This window comes from Sphaeramia orbicularis, chromosome 1 (assembly GCF_902148855.1).
Source record: "Sphaeramia orbicularis chromosome 1, fSphaOr1.1, whole genome shotgun sequence".
NCBI lineage: Eukaryota > Metazoa > Chordata > Actinopteri > Kurtiformes > Apogonidae > Sphaeramia > Sphaeramia orbicularis.
The window spans coordinates 22078764-22106106 of NC_043957.1; the positions used below are offsets into that span (position 1 = coordinate 22078764).

Consider the following 27343-nt stretch of genomic DNA (forward strand, 5'->3'; position numbering starts at 1 on the left):
CTAAATCACTAGAGCACTCTTTTAAAATGAAGCAGTCTGCAAGCAGTCCCTATATGTATGCATGTAAGTTATTTTTGCAGCTCAGCGATCATTAATATCTACTGAGATTAAAGTAGAGACAGAGATTTAAAGTGCTACAGTAATTATATTAGCATGTGAGCATTCATCACAGTCTCCATACCTGTCTGTTTTCTCTTTTCTAACACTGCCTTCTCTGTTTTCCATTAAAGGGTTAGTTTGTATTATTTTATAAAGTCAGTTTAATACACGTAGGAGACTGTATTTGGCACGCTTCCACTTTGGAGAGGCAAACAGGAGAAGCAGCGCTGAATCAGTTTAAGTCTACGCAGTATTCAGAATATTTTAGCTGCTTTACCTTACCGTCAGACAGTCCTTTCTGAAGGCATTCTACTGTGATAAACATAAACACCAGGATCCTTTGACAGAAACGGTCATTTTATCTCACAGAACATGCCTACAGCTGGAACAATTAGTTAAATTACTAACGCTTTTGTGTGACTTTCATGTTTTAATACATTAACTGTGTTCTCAAATGGGTTCTCAACTGATCTAGCCTACATTAAGTTATGAACACTTTAATAGAATTTACACCAATCAAATGTATATTCAAAGTCACTGTGAACCTTTTAATCCTTAAAGACCCTGAACTATTTTTGTGGCAACTTCCAACTAATTTTTTTCCTCTACATTTAACCCTTCGCGGTTGATTTATCACCATTTATTATAAAATCAGCTATTGTCCTATATTTACTTCACTGATCATTGAGATGTTCACAAAGGCTAAGGGTCAATCCAAACGTTATTATAAAACCGAGTAACCTGATGAAAAGTGACTTTTTCATCATTAGCTGAACACAAAAAAAAAACATCTACAAGCGCTGTTGTCTATCAAAGCACAAGGGTTTTACTAGTGAATCAGTGTTTCAGAAGATGATGGTATTTTCTTGTTCACTATGAAGTCTCTGAAGGTCCGAATGGATCATATCCGATGACACTCAAAAGCTAAGAACCTGCACTGGCCCTTTTCATTTGTTGTTTCTCAATAATAGATCAGAGACACTTTAGTCTCAGTGCTTGTTTTTTTGTGTTTGTATTAGTGCCGCCACTAATGACTAATCTTCTAACAACTAATCTTTCAACTTTCAACTTCTGATTAACAGACTAATCTAAACCACTAATTTTAAAACAATCAAGTGTTTGTTATTTTGTTGTGTCCATTTTATTTTCAATACAACTCAAGGGCCAAAACATAAAATGTCACCTGTACCATGGTAAATGTAAACAAAATAAATAACTTAAATATTACTCAACAAAAAATTACAAAGTGGGATGTTTTCCACATTCCCAAAAAAATTGCACAAAGTTATTCAAGTAAATGGCTAGCAATATTAATATAAAACAAAATTTTAATACAATAGGCCCTTACAATTTCCAGTGCGAAGTGACTTCCAGTGAGTATTTGCTTAACAGTGCAAATATATATGGTGCAAATATGGTCTCATATCTCTCACAGTCATTTTCAGGACACTTTCACTAAGTACTGCTGCGAGTTGTAGCGTGCAGTCCTTCATTGGAAGGATGAGTTCAGTCAGACTACTTTGCCTACAACTGACAAAAAGAGCGGAGGATAATACACAATGAGCCTACTGATATAAACATGGAGAGCCCATTCCTAATATCCTGTCTGGGCTTTTCACCTGAACCTTCACAACCTACTTCTGTTAGAAGCTCATTAAGTAAACTGTTCAAAAACATTAAGTATTAATAATGTAAGCATAAGCATCTGCATTTCCATTAGGCTATGTCATATTAGTCAGTCTGGACAGGGACAGCGGGCGCATATCGAGGCACTGGCATGGATTCCCCAGGTGCTTTCAGAGCGGCACCTGTGGCACCAAGCTGCCACACCTGGGGCATGTCTCTGACAGTGGTCACAGTTTGCAGAGAGACCCTTTTTCTACTGCGTTTCAGACGAGAGACCAAAAATAAGTAGGCGGTCAATAGTAAACAGACGAGTCGACTAAAAAAATTGCCGTCAACTAATTTCCATGGTCGATTACTTTGACTAATCGCGGCAGCACTAGTTTGTACATCCATATCAAACTCATATTCCCACTATATCTTCCCTATGAATGGCCATGTAAAGTTATCCTGTCATCTTTCAATCAAATGTGAACCATGCAACATCTACTGCACATCTTTGATGCATCCATTTTATGAGCTGCCTACTCCTGCTGAGGGTCGTAGGGGGCGGATAAACAATCATTCACACCTACGGGTCCACCACATATTAGTGGGTGGGAGGATGCCAAAGACCCCACAGGGAACTCATACATACATAGGAAGGATAAGCAAACTCCACACAAATTATCCCATGACAGCTGGAATCAAACCCAGGACCTTCTTGCTGTGAGGGAACAGCACTAACCACTGCACCACCATGTCGCCCAGGGTTGATCCAAGTCTATCAAAATAAAAGTGTGACATCAGATACCAACAATAACAAGGAATGAATCAATTAACCACACACTGCATGACTCAATTGGTATGAGTCTGCCACTTTCATGGCTGGTGCTGAACTGAAGCTGGTGTTAGATAACTCATTTACCACATTCCACGTTTACCACTTAGGAACCAAATTTAGAATTAAGACTAGAGTTCTTTGAAGCTTAGGACAAAGTGCAGTGAAAATGCTCTAAATATACCGAGCACTTAAAGGTTCAATATAATACTACTACTACTACTACTACTGCTACTACTACTACTACTACTACTGCTACTACTACTACTGCTACTACTACTACTACTACTACTACTACTACTAATAATAACACATTTTATTTGTATAGCGCTTTTCATGGAACTCAAAGACACTTTACATACAGCAGATAAAAAGAAAAAAAAACAGAAACCAAACACATTAAAAACAGTTAAAAGCAGGTGCAGAAGGCAGGTATATAAAAATGAAGCAGTTAAACGTTAAAAGCAATCTTAAATAAGTGAGTTTTGAAAAGGGATTTGAAAGTGTTGAGGTTGGAGCAGTGTCGGATGGTAGGTGGGAGAGAGTTCCAGAGGGTTTGGGCAGCAATAGAAAAAGCTCTGTCCCCCCAGGTTCAATATTTGTTCAATTTGGTGTGCTTCTGTGAAGTCTGTGTTAGAGTCTGTGTTGTTCTGGACATTTGTTAATGCTAGGCAACTCTATTTGTAAACTATGGTAGATGGTGTTGTTGCAGAAGTCAAGCACTGAAGAACTAAGGATAGAGTAGGATTTTCATTGAAAACCGACCCAAGTCCTCCATGTGCAGTCTGTTATCATGGATGTAGGCAACTGGCAAAGTAGTTATAGAAGTAGTGTTAGATACTGTTAACAAAGTGCAAAATAGATTCGAACACAAAGTCAGCATAAGCACACACCATCATTACATATTGAAGCTTTGAAAATAGGATTGATTTTTTTTTTTTTTTTTTTGCGGCTACAATATGTTTTTGCTGCTGCCCGTTCACAGCAGTAAATCTGTCTGATTCTGTCAAAGGATGAAGCAGTGACCATAAACTCTTGCATGTAATACACTGACTACAGATCAGTGCCTCATATGACCTCTCCTCTCAAAACCCAAACTCACTCTTTAATGGTTTGATCGTATTGTGTGTCACATCTGAAAGTCCATCCTCTTTCCTGTCGGCTTTTCCTGATGTTTTATGTCTTGTAGCTACATATGGGCTCGTCTTTATCAAAACTCTCTATTTGTCTCAAGCTGTTTTGTTTCTTTATTCTGTGTGATGCAGGTTTTTGATGATGTCCAGATAAGCCTTGTGTGTGTGTGTGTGTGTGTGTGTGTGTGTGTGTGTGTGTGTGTGTGTACATTTATGTTTTATGTGTTGAGCCATCCTCCCATGAGTACTCTCAATGGGCTGTTTTGCTGCTCTAATGGTCTGATGTACAAATCTACAAAGACCACTGCTGCTGTGAACTGTAGAAAAGCACACAGATACGTACACACTCTCTGGGCAACAGGGAGACTGACTGCTGCTTTGATTGACAAGCTGAGGTGTCCATGTGTGTGAAAGTGTGTGAGTGTATTAAAAAGAAAAAAGGATGGGGAGATGATGGCAGATATGCATGGAGCTTAATTAATTGGCACAGGGATCCTCATCTCCTGTCACTAACAGACAAACCCCGAGGCCATCAGAACCCTTCCCTCTAATACAAACACACACACACACACACACACACACACACACACACACACTGAATCTACATGTGTAATTTACCAGACCACTACTTGTACATGACCATCCCTCCCTAGAGCCCCTACAGTGGTATAATGTGATTTTCTGTGCTCATTCTCCTGTAGACATGTACTGTACATGTTCTTTTGACTCATTTTTTAATATCGTTGGATTTGTTCAGTCTAATGTGATGTCCAACTGAAAATGCCTACTCAGTGGAACTTCATTTTTAAGTTATTAGATATTAAGTAATGAAGCCCTTATTATTGCCCTTAGGTTAATAGTAAAAGTTGTCGTAAAAATGTTTGCTTCTTTCAAACATATTTAACATTCATGTTAAATGATTTATGTGGAATTTTTCTACCTCTTTTTCCACAACATGGGGTTCAGTGTTTTGCTCAAGCAGCTGAATAAGCTCTAACCTCCAGAGAGCAGGTCACCTCTGTCCCTGTGAACCAGGGATGTCAAACTCATTTTAGTTCAGGGGCTACATTCAGCCTAAAGTGATGTCAAGTGGGCCAAACCAATAAAATAGTAGGCATAACAGCCTATAAAGAATGAATTCTTCTATTTCTGTTTTAGTGTGACAGTTCCATTACTTTATGAAAATGTGGAGAACTTGATCAACCATGTACACCCTGAAATATCTTTATTTTTTTATTTATTTATTTATTTATTTATTTATTTTTTGCAGTTTCACCAATATTATGTCGCAGGTTATTTTTATCACAATTTACAGATCACAGTCAATCTACAAATGCAGAAAACATTTGTAATAGGCATTATATGGTTAAAATTGCACTTATTTTTCTTAAGAAATATCAGGTTTCTCATTTGGTCAGGTTATTCACATTTTAATGTGACAGGATTTGTAAATGTAAATAATTTCATGATGCAGTTTTACTTTTTTCTCATTAGCCCAAGGAGAAAATTTGGAGTTGTCATTATATATGCGTTATTATGTTATCATTTTACTTGATATCACATTGAGTTGCATGTGAACCTTGAATGCCCTTCACTGTTATTATTTTCAGTGTACTTTTTGCGGTTCTGAAATTCATCCTGCAGGCTCGATTAGATCATTTGGTGGGCTGGTTTTGGCCCCTGGGCCTTATGTTTGACACCCCTGCTGTACACGGTACAAAACAGTTACTGAGTAACTGATTATGACCTATCATGACACTCTTAAACCTTCACTAAACCGTTTTATTAATACATATTTTACCATGCATTATTTAACAGTTACCCATGCAATGCAGATCAAATGATACAGAATAGTCTGCAGTCTATAAACTGTTCTTATAAATGCTTATAAATATCTTGAGATCTAATTAACATGTGCAGTTTTACTAAGATTTTGCTGTTTTGTAACACTTTATTATTGACAGTTAACCCTCTTGTGCAGCCATGAGATCCCATCCAATCCAACTTTATTTGTAAAGCACTTTAAAACAACCACAGTGGACCAGACTGCTGTACAGAAGTATAATAAAACTAAAATAAAATAATAAAATACTCGAATAAATTAAAAAGACATAAAAAGCTACATGAATCTACATGAATAATTAAATATGCATTAATATCATTATAGCAACAAAAATATGTTGTGAAGATTTAACAATGACATTTTAATTAATTCATGCGATTATGGTCATACACTTGACTCTTTTGTTAATGTTCCTGCAACGTCTGTAAACTGTTAACAAATGAATTATTAAAAATGTCTTCAAACCAAACTATGAGTATGTTTAGATTCTATAATTAACACTTATATTCTTTATAAGAATAATACAACGCTATGTCCTCTAGGGCTGCACGATTAATCGATTTTAAATCGAAATCGGATTTTTTAATTAGGACGATTTTTAAAAAAGGGAAATCGTAAAATCGATTTCATCTCTCTCGTGCCTGCGGGCCGTGCGCTTGCGAGCTCCCGTAGGCTCCTCCTCCTATCAGTGACAGCGGTCTGTCACAGAACTCCGTGCAATGGCCGGACTTTAAATGTGTTCATGAGCCCACAGTACTTATAGCAATGTAAGCCGTGGCTTCACGCACGGATCCCGCAACTGAAATAGAACTGCATGCGGATCACTCATCTTCCGTTGTCCCGGATCCATACCGTACTGTCTTGTTCCGATCCGGGTCCGGGTCTCGGGGTCATCAGCCTCAGCAGAGGAGCCCAGACAGCCCTGTGCCCACACACATGCACCCGCTCCAGGATAGAATCCCTCCAGCGTGTCCTGGGTCAGTCTGTTCCACGCACGGATCCCTCAGTTTAAACAGAACCGCATGTGGATCACTTATATTAACCTGGTCCACGTACGCACGACTGATGCCTGTCACTGACTTACATTGGTATCACTTCTGTGGGCCCAGATACCCAGGAAAAAAAAAAATAAATAAAAAAATAAAAAAACAACAACAACAACACACACACACACACACACATATATATAAAAAAAATTTAAATAATTAATTTAGTCCTCTTACTTGCTAAATTTTTCATTCACAAATGTAAGTTCTGTAACACAAAAACAAATATTATTTATTTTTTGAAAGATGTTGAACTTTATTTAAAGCTGTTAGATAAATCTGGAAACAAAAAGGCTATAAAAAACATAAGTATTTGCTCTGATTTGGACATTGTATTATAGTGTATTCCCCCTGGCAAACTTATGTTATTTTCTTGTTGCATACATTGTTTGTATACTCTATTTCATTCAATAAAGATTTAATTAAGAAAAAATAAACTTCTGGGGGTTCATCACGTGATACCATCACAGATTTGAGGTCAGAGCAGTGCCTTGCATTGTGGGCTGCTCACGAAAATGACATGCTGACTTCTGTTGTCTTTTGTAGTTTTACCCAAAAATCAAAATCAAAATCGAAAATCGAGTTTTTAGAGGAAAAAATCGGGATTTTTTTTTTTGCCAAAATCGTGCAGCCCTAATGTCCTCATTAATAGTTCACTGTGCTTTTCCACAGTTACCAGATCAAAATGAATAATGCAGCTCACACATTTGCTATAATTATAAATGTATTAAAATCTATGACAGTGTTTATGATGCTTAAATCAGCATTTATATAGTCTTCCTAACATACAACAGTGTTAATAAGTATCCTTCAGGAACTTATAAGGGCTTTATTGTCTATTAACCAACACTTATTACAAGCGCCTTAGTATAAAGCGTCCCCGTCGTGTGTAAAACCATAGGCTGGTGCTGGTGATATAAAGCTCCAGAAGCTGTTTATTTTCGACGCGGCCTGTACTTTCAGTGATTACTGTCTGTGACCTCTCACCAAGCTGCTGAGCTGCTATCAATTGTAGCCGTTCCAGCTCGGCCACAGATGACAGTTAGTGCTTTTTATTTTCTGCAGTCTAGGACACATTTACAGGATAGCGGTCAGGGACATAGACATAATGGATCTGTCAAGTATGCAGGTCAGGTAGCTGATGGTGTACCACTTGTCTCCATTTGAGAAGGCTTTGTGGATTAGCTAAAAGATTCTGAATGTCAGTCATGGCACGCAGAAAGCAAGAAAGCTAAAAAGTGACTGTAGTGTGACTGCTAATGCCTCTGTGCGGCAAAGGAATAAAGAAGCGTCTTTAACAGCAGTCCTGACATGAGCAGTTGTTGGTCTATCCTTGAATTTACACTCATAAGTCGCTCTATTAAATGCTTTTTTGTTGTTACTTTGTCCACAAGGCCTCTTTCTTTGCCTGTTCTTCTCTACTGAACACAGCGTTCAAATCAGCGTAAGAAAGGGGAGAGAAGAAAATAGGCATCTCATTTATTCTAGTGAATTTCTGAAAAGGAAGGCAACACTTTTAGAAATAGGAAATTTGACTGACAGCTATGAACTTGTCTTCAGATGCTGCGCAGACTGCCTAATTTAATAGGAGACTGAAAACAGGAAATTGGGGGAATAGGAGATACAATATGAAATGTAAAAAAAAAAAAAAGAAATCAAAGATAAGACAGCAGAACAGAGATAATTTGTATGAGTTCATTCACGTGTTTTGTGTCGGTTAACCTGCTGAACTACTCATTACTTGGATTTAAACTTGTTTGCTTGATGTGAATCCTTTCTTTTTTTCACTTAATTTCCTGTCAGGAAATTTTGGCTGATCATTGTCATTTATTGGGGCCGCTGTATCTTCAAACTATGTCAATTTCCTTTCGGGTACTGTACGTATACCAGATAATATAGTGAATGACAGAATCACAACTGTTAATATAAGAATCTTTTGTTTTTTGTTAAATCCAAACACTATGATTATCCATATCAAAACTAAAGTTGAGGTACTTTACTTATTATCAGCCAAATACATTTAAAGTAGAAGTTAAAGTGCAGTAACAAGTTCCTGTTAGTGTTTCACGATTGTATCTGATGTTATTGGATTCATTTTACTGCTGCATTCATGTGTAATATACATTTGACTGCTGCATATGTTTAAGATTGAGCTCCTTTTACAACTTTATAAACAGTTATCTACTTTAGTCTATAGCAGAGGTGTCAAACTCATTCTAGTTCAGGGGCCACATACAGCCCAATATAATCTCAAGTGGTCCAGACCAGTAAAATAATAACATTGAAAAAAGTAATAGTGAATATGTTTACATCTACAAACTACCCTTTAAACAAGTGGTGCCACGTACAACAAACTCTGCCCCTCGCATGTATTGTAGCTTATTTTGGCATCGATCCAGCTGATGTCACCATGTCTATGCGTGTGCTGATGTCAGCATATCAATTGCCTCTACACCTCTGTGCTAAGTTTGAAATAAATCGCAACAAAATCAATGTTTTAATAGACGTTTGAAATTTCGCCCATTATAAGTGAATCAAGAAAAAAATAATTGAAAATTTTTACTTTGACCTGCTTTTCCCAAAATGTAATGACATTTATTCTGCATCACTGGCAATCTAGAAACCACATTTGGTATGAAATCAACCAATAGTTTTGCTGCTACAGGCAAGTGAAATGGAGAAATGGAGAAAAAAAAAAAAAAATTTAAAAATTCATACAAAATTTTAACTTTGACCTACTTTTCCCAAAATGTAACCACATCTGTTCTGGGTCACTGGCAATCTATAAACCCAGTTTGGTATGAATCCATCCTGTAGTTTTGCTGGTAGATTATTAACAACAAAGAAACAATCATAAAGGCACAAAACATTTAGTAACAGGCAGAATATTGTTAAAATTGCACTTGATTTTTTAAGAAATTCCAGGTTGTTCATATTTTTCACATTTTTTGTGAAAGGCTAGCTTGTAGATGTACATATTTTTATGTAATTTCACTTATTTACACTAAAACAAAGAGAAAAAATGCGGAGTTGTCATTATTTTATAGGTTATTATGATAGTATTTTACTAGTCCAACCCACTTGAGACCAGAGTATTGCTGCATGTGGCCCCTGAGCTAAAATGACTGACTGTTAATATCTCAGTGTAATTCATCCCACGGGCCGGATTGGAGCCTTTGAGGGGGCAGTTTTGGTCGTATTTGACACTCCTGGTCGACAGCAATGCATCATACTCTGTAAGATTATCACAGTTTTATAGTGTCGCCATCCTGTGAGAACCACCTATCTTTACAGTCAACAACAGTTTATTTAGCTTCAGGAATCGAACATCAAAGTCAGAGAGCAAACACCTCATCCTTTCATCCTGAACAAATCTCAGGGAGGTGGTTTCACATACAGATTACTCTCAGCAGCCTCTTAATTACATAGAAAGTTAGAAATTTATTGTCCGTGAATTACAATCTTAATACACTTTGCTCTGTCAACAGTTATTCCCTTTTAATAGTGCTCAATAAATCTATTTCCTGTACAGGTAGCAAAACACAGAACTACAAGTTCTAACTGTGTCCAAGTAACTGTAACTCTGTAACTGTGACTCTGAATCAGACAGTGTTTCCATTGCAAAGGGAGGTCTTGCTCATAATCACTTCATGATAGCGTGATTCTTGATGATTCACCTGAGAATACGCTCTATCAGTTGCAGTAGATGTGAGTGTGAAGGGGAGGTAACTTCAGAGTAATGAGCGCCGAACCTCTAGTGATAATGACTGTGGTACTATCCCCTTATATGATCCATGCTGTGAAAAGCATATTCAGATCATAATTTATGCACAATGACTCAGATACTAACAGCGAGGAGTAGCATTTTCAAGGTCTTGGTCTTGTCTCACAATCAGCTCTGTCTTATTTATCAGGACAAAGACGGGGACTGGATTTTATTCCAAGACCGATCGATAAGCTGACAGTGAACATCAGTGCCTGTCATTCAATGTTAACATCATTACTGTGATTTGATGTAAAACTTTAAATGCCACTTAGACTGAGCTCATAAGAGAGCTCAATCTGAGTTTGACATACACGGGTCTATAAAATGTTTTACCTCTGGGCCAATCTCCATCTTTTTGTGGCAACTCAGTGTCCTTAAAGACAATTGTTTCAGTGTCAAAAATAACAATCATTCTTCTGTAAGTATTTAAAATATAACTATTTGGTTGGCATCAAAGGATAAAGGTTAATTCACTTTATTATCACTGAATGGAAATTCAGACCATTTCTCAATAACAAGAACACAGAGTACTGTCCTGGTCTTGGTAAGAACGGTCTCAGAACGGACTTACTAAGGACGCAAGTCTATCTGTAATTGGAACAGCTGTGTACTTGTGAACTTTCCTCCCTGTCTCTGCTGTATTTCCACCATTTGCTCCCAAATATCTTTCCCTCAAATCACCACAATGTCACTCCATCTGATTTTATTACATTTGTACTAGTATTTACATGTCAGTTATACATTTTGTACATTTTTCCAAACTGTAATACATTTCGTCAGTTCAGCCAGGCACAGCCGCCCAGCTCCCGATCGAGCCGACGGGCTCACGGCCGAACCGGCACGATCTGCATCTTGGGAATTATTTCCCAGTCAAGTCTACATGGGTCACCAACCAGTGCATCCTTGGTTTAAGCTAGCAGACAAGAACAACAGCCGGGTAGTTCATGTGTTCTTGGTTTATGCGAACTTCCAGTTGGAACAGTACTTAATAGGAGAAACTGGAGTTCCTGAGGGAAATCCAAACAGTGTAGAGAGAAAAGGCAAAGTCAACAGGGCCCTGGTCTGACTGGGAATCAACCATGGAACCATCTAGTTGTGAGGTGGAACTGACAACCACAATGACACCACATAGTTTTCATTTTCCAACATATCTCTATACATGCATAAAGTAAATATGAATAAAAAACAGCTGTAAACCTTAGACCAGGGCTGTCAAACTCATTTTGGCTCTAGTGCCACATATGACCAAATATGATCTCTCTTTTCCTGCTGCAGAGAAGCTCGTCCATGCCTTTGTCTCCTCCAGGTTGGACAAATGCAACACACTCCTCATCAGGATCCCCGGCAAGAGCCTCCAAAAGCTCTGATATGTTCAAAACGGCACAGTCAGGTCCACTTTACCCCCCATCCTTCACACTCTGCACCTGTCCACCTCCGCATCAAATACAAAATCTTCCTGCATACCCATTGCTGTCTGTACAGTGTGGCCCCCACCTACCTCACGCACCCCTCACCCCACACACCTAAACCAGAATCAGGTCAGGCCAACTGCACCGTCTGCGCCCTCCCAGACCATGGGTGACAGGGCCTTTGAGGCTGCTGCTGCTACCCGTCTGTGGAAGGCCCTCCCACACCACCTCAGGGCTCCACAGACGGTGGATGCTTTTAAAAAAGGACTAAAAACTTTCCTTTTTAGAAAAGCCTTTTCTCGTTGATTTTATCTGTTTTTCACATGTACATTACAACTTTCAGATCAGAGTGGATCTACAAATACACAAAACATTTTGGCTAGTAACAGGCAGGATATTGGTAAAATTACATGTATTTCCCTTAAGACTCTCAAGTTTTTTATATTTGTTCAGGTTAATCACATTTTTTTGTGAGAGCATAGTTTGTAAATGTAAGCAGATTCAGATAGGGGTTCAGACAGGTTCAGATGATGAATGAATAAGAGCTGCATGATGTATCGTTTGAGCATTGTCACGATGAATGACGAACATCATCAAACATCATCACGATGTGCATGTGCGCAATAGTCACATCACAGGTCCTGCGATGTTGGAGGCAAATGAACTCAACATATTCTCATCTAATTTCAAGGGTACCTGACACACATTGCGTGCAGCGATCCACCAGTCACATTCATTCTTAATCAGTTTGCCGAAGCAGACAACGCCCCTGCACATGGAGTGAGCTGCTAGTAACAACACAGTATTTCCGCTGTTAAGGTTTTGCCGTGGCGCAGAGCCACGTCCTGCCCCCTCAAATGAAAGGTTGCGAAACTTCAGGTGGTACGGAAAAGATAAATAAGCATTAAGTTTCACTTTCACTTCCTCACAGATGGAAACCGGTCGAGCCCCCCCCCCCCCCCCCCCCCCCCAACTGAAACGCGCGTGTCCCTCATGACTATTTTTTTTTTTTTTTAATATTATTAATATATGTATCACAAGATTTAAAAAAATGTCAGTTTTTTTCAAATATTGGACAGCCCTAGAATGAATGAAAGAATGACATTTTTCCATATTGCCCAGCCCTAACTATAATGATAGACACGTTAAAGTCATACTTTCTAATTCTTAAACCAACACATTCCCAAATCCCTACAAATTAGAAAAGCGACTATGAAAACAAGCCAAAAACAAAATACCTTTTATTTGAATGCGTCACTTCCCTCCTTCTCATCCTGCTCTTTTGGCTTCCTCATTACTGATTTCTGTTGCTCTCCGGTCTTAATTTCAAACTGCCTCCCTCTGTCTCCAGCTTCGATAACAAATAACTGCATCGAATATGGTATTCTAGTTTATGGCGAAGGATATTTACCCAAGGAAAGTTTATTGTAGAAAAACACACCGTGATAAACAGAGACGAACACACACTCTCCAGCACACAGACATTTATGGCCAAAGACTGATCAGTAAAGCCTAACTACACCCTTACCATTTCTAAAAAACGCCCCGGGGAGCACTCCACACTGACAGCTGTAACAAGGTACTGCATGTATATTTATGCGACTGTGTGTATGTGTGTGCGTGGATTTGTGACAAAGGATGCCAAAGGATACAACCCTGTAAAGAGAATCTAATTAAAACTCTATACAGCCACAGGGGACGGAGCGCTGCAGCCCGCCCGCCCTCCCTCTTTCATTTAACCACAGTGAGCACTTGAGCTGAAGGACTGTTAAGACAGTAGAGTCTATCCTCTGGCCTCCATGGAGACGTCCAATAGAGAGGAGGATACAGTGACAAAGCGCTTCGCTGATACAGCTCATGAACCAGACACACTCAAAGGAGGAGAGGACAAAAGTTCAACAAAGTTTGTACAGCTTCTAAATGTAGCCTATTTTCTCCAACATGAAAAGAGGCATGCACACGATTCATTGACTGAAAACAATCTCTACATACAGCACAATATGTAGACCTTGGTAATATTCAGCCTGCCAGACAGACAATATTCAACAAGCTCATACATAATCCTATTCAAATTAAGTTGGGGAATTACAGAAATGGAAGTCCTTTTTAGAACAGAAAAGTTTGCCAAGAGCTTTACTCAGAGTAAAATCATTAAGGAGATTTTTTTTATCTTTTTTTCCTCCAGTCTAACATCTTTAAAATTACAATCAGTCGCTTTTGTTACTGTGTAAACTTCCAGATGAACAGTTTTATCAGGGTTTCTGAAGGATGCAAGAACATTATGAATGCAATTTAAGATCCATTTCACAACCAGGCATAGAACCTTGACTTCTGGTGATGCTACAAATATGAATAAAGTCTAGTGGTTGATGGTTTCCCCTGTGACTCATTTCATTCTACAGGTATCAGATACTTACATTTAAAGGCTTTTAAGACCTTTATCACTTCTAACCAAATAACTAGGGCTCCATAAAAACTGTGGATGTTAAAAGGGAATTATGCAAAAAATGTAGTTAGATATTTGACTTTTTTAAAGACCTGTAGAATCCCTGTTTAATACAGACACAACAAATGGTGATTCTCATACTTTTTTTTTTTTTATAATTGAAGAGGTTATATGTAGTATTAATATTCCAAACTCATGTTGTCGTGTACCAGAACACACATAGGACTAACAAAACAACCAATGAATCAATGCTATGTATCTAGACTGAATGACTGAATCTCATTGTTTACATACATCTCTATTACGGTATCATCAAGTTTTCTTCTTCAAACTAAAACTCATAAAGTATTTTTAACAGTCACTCAAAATAACACTGTGTCTTATAATCTTCACTTGCTGCATGAGCTGATAGTTTACATTATAGCTCTGTTAGCTTAGCTCTGTTTTTAGACAGAAAACTGTCACAGTAAAACCACAAATCCCCTCAGTTTTCTGTACGGTTTGTGCTGTCAGTAGCTGAACTAAAGATCTGTTTGGAATCATTTAAACAAGGTCTGAACTGTCCCAATTTAGTCTGAACTATGGATCAACAAACAGCAACTTAGCAAAAACAATAACATCCCATAATAACTTTATACCTTCACAAGGCTCAGATTCTGTAGCAGAAATGATGTAATTTCATCATCAAACTCCATTCTTTTCATTTACAGACGTGTCCAGTGGAGAAAACAACAACAGTGATTCTAGATTTCATCACAGTCACTTTCTTTGACTGTAAAAGTTGTTTCTTTGTGGTTCTCATCCCATCTGGTCACTTTCTGATGCACTGGTCAAAGGCCCTGTGGTGTTAGTTTTCCTCACCATGAGAGACCAGCAGAGTGACTCACTACTCCCTCTAGTGGACACATAAATCCCCTGGTCTCTTAGTATGAATACATTCACTTCATATCTCTACAATCTAACATGTTAGCATCACTGGCTTAGCTTCATAAATCTTTACTAGCATGTTGACCCATGGGGATCCACAGGTTCTGGATGTGGTAGTTTTTATGCTGTTTGTGTATTCATGCATGCTGTACCACATTTGTCCAGCAGTCACCATCAAAGCATTGTGGGTATAGCAATGTGATTGTAAGGCTACTGTATTCCAAAATTACTAATATCTCCCAAAATATTGGTCCTATCAACTTGTTGTTTTCACTAGTCTGTTCCTTGACCAAAAATACATAAGTACGACAAACTGCAGCAGTCAGCTCTGTACGGATTTTGTGTGAATCCCCAGACACACATACACACCCAACGCAGAGGCCAGTTGGCTTTTATAATATAGATTCTCAACACTTTTGGAAAGAAAAGATAATTTTAGGTATTTATAATTCGAAGTACAACATATAGACCCTTTAAATCAGCTTTGAATCCCAACTTTACACATGAAAAGGATCTTTTCTTACCTGAGATGCTTAGGTAGACAGCCGGACTCGTCGCATTCTCTCCTGTCATTTCATTCACTGCCTCCACATGGTAACGTCCGGCATCTGTTGCTGTTGTTGCCAAGACAACCAGCTGATTGTCCAATGTGATTGCTCTGTGGGCCACAAACAAGACACACAAGAAAACCAGGGATTAGAAAACATAATGACAACAACAACAATGACAACAAGCCGAGGCAGAACTCACATCCATCTAACGCTGCTCCGCCTCAGACAAGAACACTGCTTAAACTAAGACTCTGACAAGAGGAGTTTATTTGGTACATGGATCATTTAGAATTCATAAAGGGTGTGTGTGGGGTGTGTGTGTGTGTGTGTGTGTGTGGGGGGGGGGGGGGGGGGGGGGCACATTGAAAACCAAAATCAGAAAGGAACAAGGATTCAGAAAGCTTAAATAAATCTCTCCTCCTGTCCTCCTGATATGTGGCTCATTTCGTGTCTCTTTCATTCTTTTGGTGATTCTTGTTGCTTGTGGATTGTCTTCTCTTCCCTCTTCTTTAGACTGATCCATCCTCATTTCCCCACATACCAACAGCAATCAATACAACCCAAACATACACAACCACAGACGCACAACATCTCACACAGATCTCACATGAGCCCACAAAGGTAAGAAACAATTGGTTAAAACACACGTTGTGCTGCTGCGGCTTTCAGAGGCTCATAATGAGGAGAACTGATTTTGATGGGAGACGATGTGGGAGAGAGTCGAGGAGGGTAAAAAATATATCCTTTAGATTTTCCTCTGTTTGAACTTGTGCCTGTCTGGGAACAAATGCCGGCAGGCAGGAAGTGCAGATTGTTGTTTTTAGTAATGCTACATGTGTTTGGAGCATGGCGGTGAATAGAAATCCCCTCATATTCTAACCTGAGAGCCAGCACTGAAATAAAATCAATACAACCAAAGGGAGAATAAAGCATATTAAAGTGAGATTACTGTCTTTTATTCTTAGAGACTCAGACTGTTCCTGGCCTCCATGCAGCGGCTGTGCTCATACTGTAAGCCCCTGAGAAAAAAAAAACAAACAATACATATAATGTATTTCAGTATGTGCACGAGCGACCCGCTGCCTTGAAAGCACAATTAAAAGAGGACCCTATCATCATTACATATGCTGTCTGCATTCTATTTTAAATTTACAAGCCCTGGTTGCTGCCTAACAAGTGGAACATTCACACATTCACATATGCACAGTAGACTGCATTGAAGGTGTTGATGTGTCCGTGAATATCACTAGTCAAATAACTTTCATCAAACACACCAGATCTGGGCACAACCGGCCCACAGGCTGTTCCTGACCAACCTGTGCCAGGTCAGTGGGTCAATGGGAAATCAGGAATCAAACATACAGGGTGGGGAAGCAAAATTTACAATATTTTGATTGAAAAGGATTGAAAGACAGTGTATGACCAATTACTTTATTGAAAGTCATGAGAATTTATTTGCCACAAGAAAATGTACATAATAGAAAATGTTTTTATTCTATGTGTCCTCCTTCTTTCTCAATAACTGCCTTCACACGCTTCCTGAAACTTGCGCAAGTGTTCGTCAAATTTTGGGGTGACAACTTCTCCCATTCTTCTTTAATAGTATCTTCCAGACTTTCTCGTAATAGTTTTGCTCATAGTCATTCTCTTCTTTCCATTATAAACAGTCTTTATGGACACTCCCAACTATTTTTGAAATCTCCTTTGGTGTAACGAGTGCATTCAGCAAATCACACACTCTTTGGCGTTTGCTTTCCTGATTACTCATATGGGCAAAAGTTTCTGAAAAGGTATGGATAATAGTGTTAGGTATGATTATGACATCAATATATGTTTGGTTTCAAAACAATTGACGTAGTGTCTGCTGAGAAAAAACAACTAAATGTTCATTGTAAATTTTGCTTCCCCACCCTGTACATGAGTGGACATATGTATGTAATACGACTCCACTGCTTTTACTTTGAAGGCTATGTATGCACTTTGCTTTAATGTATAGGATTTAACAAGATACAAACTTTTAAGAATTTAGTTACTGAAATCCAAGACAAGGCCATGTGCTTTGAGGAGTATAGGCCACTATGTTTAATATTTACCATTTGGAGCATCAATATGAGACCAAAAACATGACCCAGACCCTGCCCTTCCGATGACATGTCCTTCATATATTCCACAAACAAATTTATCCTGAATTATCTTCGTGTTCAGCAACACAAAACCTAGAATACTCTTGATTCAAAATAAAAAAAGAACTAAAAAACAGACTGAATAATGGGTGCACTTATTACTTCAGTCAGTTTAATGCTTGTCTTTGCAAAAACTGACTGAAAAAACATTTTCAAAATCATTTTTTAATACTGAAAATAAATAAATAAATAAATAAATAAATAAATAAATAAATAAAAAAAAAAAAATATATATATATATATATATAATATATATATATATATATATATATATGTATATAAAGTTTTTATAAAGATATATAATTCATAGTGAACAGTACTTGAGGAGGTCACCACAGTCCCTGTTACTCAAGTTTGTCATGTGAATGCATCTAAACACTGTCCCTGTGACGGGGGCTAGAGGTTGGGGGCTGTGTTGTACTAAGAATGTGGCATCATAGGTTGTTGGTAGCATTAATGTTGCAAGAGTAGTGACTTTAGGTCTGTTTATAGAAAATCCTTACTTTGTCAGCACTGGAAGTGTTCAGTTAAATAACTCAAAGGACAGCTTTTAACCCCCCACCCCCACCCACTTCAGTGCAACATTCACAACCCATGCACCTTGTCTTTTTATCTTACCTTGTACATATCCCATACTACTTGTATATATCCTTATATATTGTATAGCTACATTTCTTTCATCTGTAGTATAGAGTTGGGTTTTTGTATATTTTAGTATTTCTTTGTAATGTTTTTTAATACTGTCAATATTTTTCAGTCAGTGTCAATATCCTTCACTGATGGAGGTAGAATTAAAGAGGCTCTGATCGCAGTGATGGAATCCATATTCAGACCAGGACGAGAAACAGAAGATTTTGTCCTCTATCGCTGATAGAGACTCCTATTTCGGGGGCATTTCATTGCAAGTCTTTCGCCCAGGGGCGGGGTTACGTTCTATGTGTTAGGGTTAGGGGATAACCGGATTATGACACCACACCAACACAAGAACCCGAATCAAACACATCAGTGACGCAGGACGTAATCCCGCCCCCGGGTGAAATGCTCCAAAAAAATAGAAGTCCCATTGCTGATGTGTGCACTATCTGCGCATGCGCTCAAACAGCTGGAGTTGGACCTGAAAAGGTGACTCTGCATTTTACTCCAGTGTGATGACTCTGTACAAGTGCTGGGGGGATGCTGGATTTATGTGCACAAAGTTGTTCTGTTTTTAATTGATAAGTTTTGACAGGATATGTGAATTTAGAAAAGGTCAAATCCTTCAGAAATACAGCAGCACATGCTGGTGAAGTTTTATTGTGTGAGTGACGATGTTACTTTTCACAATTTCGAAGTATTAAAAATGCACATAAAGGTGTGTATTATTTGTTTTTAATAATTCTATAAAAATATGCAGGATTGCTCCATTTCATAATTTTTGACATAGTATTAAAATATTTAGAAATACAGAATGCAAATGCTTGTATTAGTTTTTTTCTGCTTTGATTTTTTTAATAAAAGTAAAATAATATTTTCATATTAACACTTTTTACGTATTGTAAATTTTAAAACAAAGAAATATAAATAAATAAAATAATAAATAAAGAACACAATGTTACAAATGTATTACACAAAATATGTGTATGTATAGAAATTAGCTATGTAAATAACTGTTTGCTAAATTAGAGTAGCTCTCCCGCAGCTTCATTATATAAAAGTAGCTCACATAAGAGAAAAGGTTGGTGACCCCTGATCTGTATAGTGTACATCGAAAGAAAAAGGAAATCAGTTTTTCTGTTGTATGTTCTGTTCTATGTTGTATATTTCAGTCCCATTTTAAAGGATATTTGTTGTTTGTTGACAAGAGTACAACTGTATAGGTCTGTCATGTGTCATTTTTATCACATTCATTTTTCTGGTAGAATATCACACGTATCATTCCTCATTGCAGTAATAGGTTTTTCACTATAATGTTCTGAATTGATCTGAAAAGCATGTGGTGGATATTGTGAAGTGTTTGTGTAGCTGCTGGCTTTGTGTGATGCCTGAAGGCCGTTTCTAAAAATGATATTTTAATGTTTTTAGACATTACTAAAGATCACAAGGTTTTGAGTAGAAAGTTTGGTTTTGGCATTGGGATTTATGAAAATGTGTGTGTAGATTTGTTTGGGGGCAGAATTTTAACAAACGTGTCTCTGCAATCAATAATAAAAACTGTAAAATGGTAACTTGTAAACTGTAACCTACTACATGTTAGAAGTAACCTCTCCAACAGTGCATGAAAGTTATTCTAGGAAACTAACTTGCAAGGAATCAAGTGTATGTAAGTGTAGAATATCTACAGCGTTAATGTTGTGGGTCTGGCCTCATCGTTCCACACAAACTAAGCTGACAACAGCAGAAAGGAAGCAACACCCGCCTCCCCAGAGGAGGACACAGCACACAGGTGGATGCTGCAGAGGTGGGGCTTTTAAAATGTTATGTGCACAGAAGCAGCAGCAGCAGAAGCATCTCTTTCACATGAGTGGTGTAACAGCGTGCAAGCAGTGAAACAGTGAGTGTAGCACTTAAAGCCTAAAAATACCACGATGGATGAAAGGGGAGACTGCAATGTGAACACAAAAGTGATTTACTTACACAGTTGTGATTTATTTATGTCATGTTATGTTATACTGTATGAATGAGGAGAGGAGAGGAGAGGAGAGGAGAGGAAAGGAGAGGAGAGGAAAGGAGAAGAGAAGAGAAGAGAAGAGAAGAGAAGAGAAGAGAAGAGAAGAGAGGAGGAGAGGAGAGGAGAGGAGAGGAGAGGAGAGGAGAGGAGAGGAGAGGAGAGGAGAGGAGAGGAGAGGAGAGGAGAGGAGAGGAGAGGAGAGGAGAGGAGAGGAGAGGAGAGGAGAGGAGAGGAGAGGAGAGGAGAGGAGAGGAGAGAGGGAAACCAAGTAGAAGAGAAAAAAGAAACAACGAAACAAGTAGAAGAGAAGTCAAATGAAGAATACACACACACACACACACACACACACACACACACATACACTCACAAACAGACCGAATTCCTCAGGCCTAATTTTATTCCGTGTGATTTCCCAGGAGAACATCCACTAGAGGCTGAGCTTCAGCCCTGACACTGACACTCCATTGGTGTGGGTGTACGTCTGTGTCCATGTTTCTGCTGCCGCTGTGCATGTGTGTTCAATTCACTCCCTGAAATAGATGTTTTAAGAGAAGAAACCTTTCGCCCATTCGCTCCAATTCTGCATCTTTCACCGCAGTCTATAATCAAATTTATTAGCGGGTAAGCTCGTTAACTGTGCTGACCAGCTCATTTTATCATCCGTTTCACCCAACACATGCTGATTAATAGACAGTAAAGGCATGCTTCCACTTGCTCTTAGTGTCTCTGGGAGAAAAGTGTATGGGAGGAGGTTTGAAAATTATTAACATTCAAAGTCAAAGGCGCTCTGTAGGCGGGTTGAAAATGCAGCAAGACCAATTAAGATAGCATATTAATATCTGAACATTTGTTGGGTTAAAAGTATTTATTCATGTATTTCTCTCATTTCCATATCCCATTTATATGAACTATTTACATGTGAAATGACTTGACACGAGCTGATGGCTGCGGCGATCCCCTCACTTTTTCATTTGTTTCAAACTGCAAGGTCTGAAAGCCTGATTTCCTATTAAATCTTAACATGGACCTCTGATAGAGAACGCATCCGAGAGGGGCAAAAATGAAATATGCCAATAAGAAGGCAAGAGATTAAAGGGCCTCAATTCATTTAGAAATTTCCTGCAAAAAAAAAAAAAGTCATAAAACGTGCTTATTCTTTCTGAGTATAGCTGGAGGGCGGTTATACAATATCATCTTAAGAGTTGCAATATCGTCAGAAGCACACGTGGGCCTATAAATAGTGCATGTACAACTTATGTACGGCTTTGCATTCTGAGTGAGCAGCGATGGAGTTGAGCTTTAATATAACATAAATTCAACATGTGCCTTCTTTTAGTACAACATTTAATTAAAGTGGACAAAATTGCACTGGTTTTTAATTAAAGACAAACTCAATTGTAAAGTACTGAGCATGTCTCTGAATGTTTATGTGTTTGAGTGTGTGTGACAGCCCCCCCCCCCCCCCCCCCAAGGCAGAGGAGGGAAATTAAAATACAGTAATCAACTACATCCAATCCCCCTCTCCTCCTGCGCTCTTCCCTGTATCCTTCATCCTCCGTCCAAAGAAAAAAAAAAACAGCCTCTCTGCTTCTTTCTCTCAAATCCCATTTTCCATTCTCTCTCAGATTACAATCTCCTCATTTTTTGTCTGGTTTCTTCCAATTTTCTTAGCATTTCTGTTTTCTTGCTGACTCCCCTATCACACTGCCCCCCCACCCAACCCCACCCCCACACACTCTGCACTGTCCTGTCTGGAGGCACCTGCATACTGACGCTTTCAGTGATCTTATAACTTCAAGGCAAGCCCCGTCGTACAACACTGATCTACCCTTTTAACATCCCGGTTTAGTTTTATGGAACCTTAACCTTAAAGGTGCCCTGCCACACCTATTTCATTAGTTTTGTGGTAATGTCTGAACTTCTACCATGGACTCTGTAACATTTTTTTGTGGAAAAAATGCTTTGGTTACCAAATTTCAAGCCATTCTAACGTGGTATAGAAAGCCTGCTGGAAGACAAAACTCGATTTGCGCCAGTTCTCATGAATATTCAACATGCTAATCTGCTTGACTCTGATTGGCTGGCCAATGAGAGCCTGGCTTTTCAGCATCCTTTACCCTGTGTCACAAGTAGAGGAACTGGTGGAAACGAAAGTGAAACTTGACATGCTTTGAATGTCCAACTCCTGGCTTCTATGCCTCTCTTGTACAGTGGACCTTATCCGGAATTTTCACAGCTTCTAACCTGTATCCACTGGGCCCCCCGGGAATGCTGGGCCCCATGAATTTATCCTGTTTACCCCCCCTCAGTGGTGCCCCAGCTTGCAACACTGATCTACCCTTTCAACATTCAAGTTTAGTTTTATGGAACCCTAACCTTAAAGGTGCCCACCACACGCATTTCATTTCTTTTGTGGTAATGTCTGAACTTCTACCATGGACACTGTAACATTTTTTGTGGAAAAAATGCCTTGGTTACCAAGTTTCAACCCATTCTAACGTGGTATAGAAAGCCTGCTGGAAGACTCAGCTCGATTTGCACCAGTTCTCATGAATATTCAACATGCTAATCTGCTTGACTTTGACTGACTAACTGCTAGCCAATGAATGCGATAAACTGGCAACATGTCCAGGGTGTTCCGCAGACTTCGCCCAGAAGTAGCTAGGATGGGCTCCAAGCGACCCCCGTGACCCTAGTGAGGGTAAAGCAGGTTCAGAAAATGAATGAATAAATGAATGGCCAATGAGAGCTTGGCTTTTCAGCATCCTTTACCCTGTGGAACAAGTAAAGGAACTGGCGGAAACGAAAGTGAAACTTAACATGCTTTGAACGTCCGACTCGCAGCTTCTATACCTCTCTTGTACGGTGGACCTTATCCGGAATTTTCACAACTTCTAACCTGTATCCACTGGGCCCTATGAATTTGTCATGTTTGCCCCACCTTTGCGTCGCCCCAGCTTGCTGTACACAAAAACTGTCACTGAGCTAGACAAATTCTGTGGGCGTGGTCTCACCCGGGCAAGGTCATGAATACTAATGAGCTCAGGCATTACCACGTCACACTGACCAGACTTAATAATTGGCCTGATTTCTCCACTTATTTCTTTTCAGTGGCGATAGCAGACAGAGGATTGGAGGTTCGTTTTCAAATTCTATACATAACACAAACACCTATGGACCGAACATATTTCAAAAAATACAAGTAAAAATGGTTTTGTGTGGCAGGGCACCTTTAAATAAAAGCTCCATCAATTTACACTTTTAAAGTACCAGGCTAAAGTTTGGACACACCTTCTCGTTCAGTGGTTTGTCTTTGTGTATCTGTATTTATATATTATAGGTTCAAATTTTCTATATGTGAAGAAAATGGTTTATATTTCAAACATATTACTTTGACAACTGCTATGTGTTCGAGGCCATCAGTTGTGTTAACCCTTTATCGGGTAAGTGACTATTTTTGGTCATTTCCAAACACTTTACAAGACAGTGACAGCAACAGTTTCAGTGAGTTAACAATATCAGGACAAATGTGGTCTACAGGCTCTGTAAGGTCCACCTCTGTATGAAGAGTGAGTGTACCTGTTTTGTTAGGTACCATGAAGTAATGGTACTAATGTAAGGAATGATGTTCAAAGGGAGAATGTGGATGTGGACAGGGGTCTGGATCAGCACTTATGATGGTCTAATGTACTAATAGTGATGTTCTAATGTTCAAAAATACATGTTCCTTTCACCTCATGTGTGATTCTTGTATTTTTTATATATACTTCTTGGATTTATTTATTTTTTGCTACTTATGGGTAAGGAACCAAATATAGTAACTTCATTAACCTTGATTTTCTACATAATAAAAAAAATTGAAAAATGTCACAGAAGTAATAAAGCCTTGTTATGTCCTTCGATAACACAATGCAGTTGAAATTTTGAATTACAGCATATTTCTATGAGTGCCCTCTAAAAGGTTAAAGTTGGAACACAATTCTATAAGCCTACACAACAACTATTCTAGTCCATATTACAAGAATGACTACAATAAGAAATGAGAAATGACAGTCCATCATTACTTTAAGTCATATAACTCTGAATGTATCCTCAAGGACAGTCATGAAATCCGTGAAACAAGATGTAATTGGCTCTCATGAAATCCAACCTCAGAAACCAAGACTAATAGTTAGCTCTGCTGCCGAGGATCGTTTCCTTAGCGCTACCAGCCTGACAAAACCACAAATTAACAGCTCCTCAGATGAGAGCCCACATAAATACTTCACAAAGTTCAAGCAGCAGACACGTCTCAACCCTGATGGTCGAATTTCTGTAAAGAAACCAAAACTCGGGAAGAGTAACTACAAGAAGAGAATTGCTCGAGCCAAAAAACACAAGGAAAGGGCTTTAGACCAGTGGGAATCTGTACTTTGGTCTGATGAGTCCAAACTTCAGATTTCTGTTCCACCTACCATGTCTTAGTGTGGTGCAGAAAAGGTGAACAGACTTTTTTAAGTTGCTTTTTGATTGAGCCTCAAATTGCACATATATAACTTGCGCATAAAAATGTGCCTAATGGAAAAACGTTTTTCAATGAAAAGTTTTTGCACTGGCAAGAGGTGGTTTTTGGAGCATAGGGAAACTGGTATATCACACAAAACAGCAATGGAAAGACCTTTTTCCGCAACTAGAGTCGTGAATAAAAAAACGAATGTTGACGGAGATTACAACGAGCAAAGAAGAAGAGTTTTAAAAGAAACATGGTCTGGTATGTGTGGAGACACAAGGAAACAATCTTTTTTTTAATTTAGTAAAGAATAGAGGGGTAATATATAATAATAATAATGAATATATCTGTACATCCACGTGATATTTATGTTCGCTGCCATATTTATGGAATGACTTCTAGTGTCATCTCGTGATAATAAATAAACAAATCATTGCATTTGTGATTTAATGGAAAAGCTGACATTACACACTTGTTTTTTTTTTGACATTTAGTAAATATTAGTCAAGTTTTGCGCATATGTCCAATGGAAAAGCCACTACAGATGCTATCCACTATGCCACCATTCTGCCCTCTTTTTTAACTCAAATGCCAAGTCACACAGCCGAAGACTCTGGAAACCAAAGACAACCAGAGGAAAACTTAGTTTAGTCAAGACTTTTTATTTCATCAAGTGAGGAAATCATGATGAAAGTCACGTATTGTGATTTTACTTCATGATAAATCTCCACATTCTGACACAGGACCATCATTTCGGAGCCACGACCGAAGATGTTGCTTCGTTTCCTGTTTTTTTTTTTGTATGGGACAGACCCCGATTGCACTGTGGATACCCAGCTTTCCTCCCTTCGACTCCTTTGAACCAAAGCACCAAAGCCAGATTGGTCTTTCATTAAGTGTCAGGCCCCAAGACTCATTTACCAAACACTCATGGGTGTCCGCGCTGCAAGACTGACTGTTGAACACATACACACACGCATTCAGACAGACGCGTGCCAAGAGCTAATTAGCACACACATGTCGCAGGCCAGAGGATGAGTGAATGAGTCACTGCATGAATGACTGTGATTTTTTTAGTGTGTGGAAGCATGTGTGTGTGTTTGTGCACTGGGGAATGAGTCTCCTGCCAGCAGAGCCCACCTCGGCCCTGTCTGCCCTCCCTCTCTATCTCTGATAGGCAGCGTGCCATCTTCTTAAAGCACATTCCATCTGACACACAGAAAGGTTCTGGGTGGAGGAGTGCGGCAGCAGGGCAGAGGGGAGGTGGGGGGGTTGGCGGTGACACTGGTGGGGGATGCTCCACTGTAAACCGAGTCCAGACAGCAGGCTTTTTGGCAGCTTCATCTCTAAAGTGAGTGCCTGCCAGCGTCTGCCCACACATGCAGCAAATACATACACACACCTGCTCATACAAGAATTCACACAGGGAGCATTCAGCGTTCGTCAGAGCCGTTTCAACAGGATGTTTGGTTGGTGTACAATTTAGGGGACGTATGAATGAAAGCATTCTCTGTTGGACTGATTGATAGTTAATGTGTTACCGGGTGAGGGCTACTGTGTTTGTGTCTGTGGACCGGTGTGAATGCCGTTCAAATGCCTTCCAAAATATTTTTAAGCATTTCTCTTGATAAAATTGCCTGTCAGTTTGAGTTGTGGTGTGGTGTGGTGTCCTCTGTCCTCCTGTAATAGGTTACTATAAAACTCAGCTGCAGGATCTGTGGAGAGAGGAGGAAGCTTCTGTACCATATTCAACTTTTTTTTCTGGTTGTGTGCAACTGAAAACAATGGTTTCAGTGTTTTCTTGTTTTTGTGTTTCTAAAACAGAAATATATACAGTTAGATACCAAATACTCTAAATATTTCAGACCTCAACAACAGCCATGTTTCAAATGAAAAAATGTGTATGGAACATCCAAACATCCAGAAAATAAATTCACTTCTACTTGAGATGGTTTTTGCTATTTTTAAAGGTGCAAATAATAGAAAATGACAACACATTCTTTTAAGTATGTTCTGGTTGTGAACATTTAACTAAAGTTACTGATCCCCAGCATCTTCCCCATATATCCATATAATGTGTTTTACACTTTTACACTGATGTCATCCATGAAAAACCATTATCACCATTCTAAACACAAAACAGAATGTTCTATTTCTTCTATATTTATTACAGTCAAGTGTTTGTAACCTTTGTAGCCTATATGACACTTCAAAACTTTGAGCCTCATTTCTTGACATTAATTGATAACATCAACTTTGTTTCTCAATGTACAAACCAATAGTTCAGTGTTTGTGTTCCACAGTATACTTAAGGTCATATTATATTTGGTTTTTCACTGCAGTTGTATGACCACATAAGGA

At 38.8% G+C, this 27343-nt stretch overlaps 1 protein-coding gene across 2 annotated transcripts in view; it reads right to left on the reverse strand.

Moving 5' to 3' along the window:
* Window positions 1–27343, reverse strand: part of LOC115421076 (protein sidekick-1) — a 504319-nt gene that overhangs the window by 241517 nt on the left and 235459 nt on the right. For both annotated transcript variants that reach the window (XM_030136788.1, XM_030136797.1), the window contains exon 5: window positions 15637–15770. In XM_030136788.1, the coding sequence (XP_029992648.1) occupies window positions 15637–15770 (134 nt within the window). The remainder of the gene's footprint in view (window positions 1–15636; window positions 15771–27343) is intronic.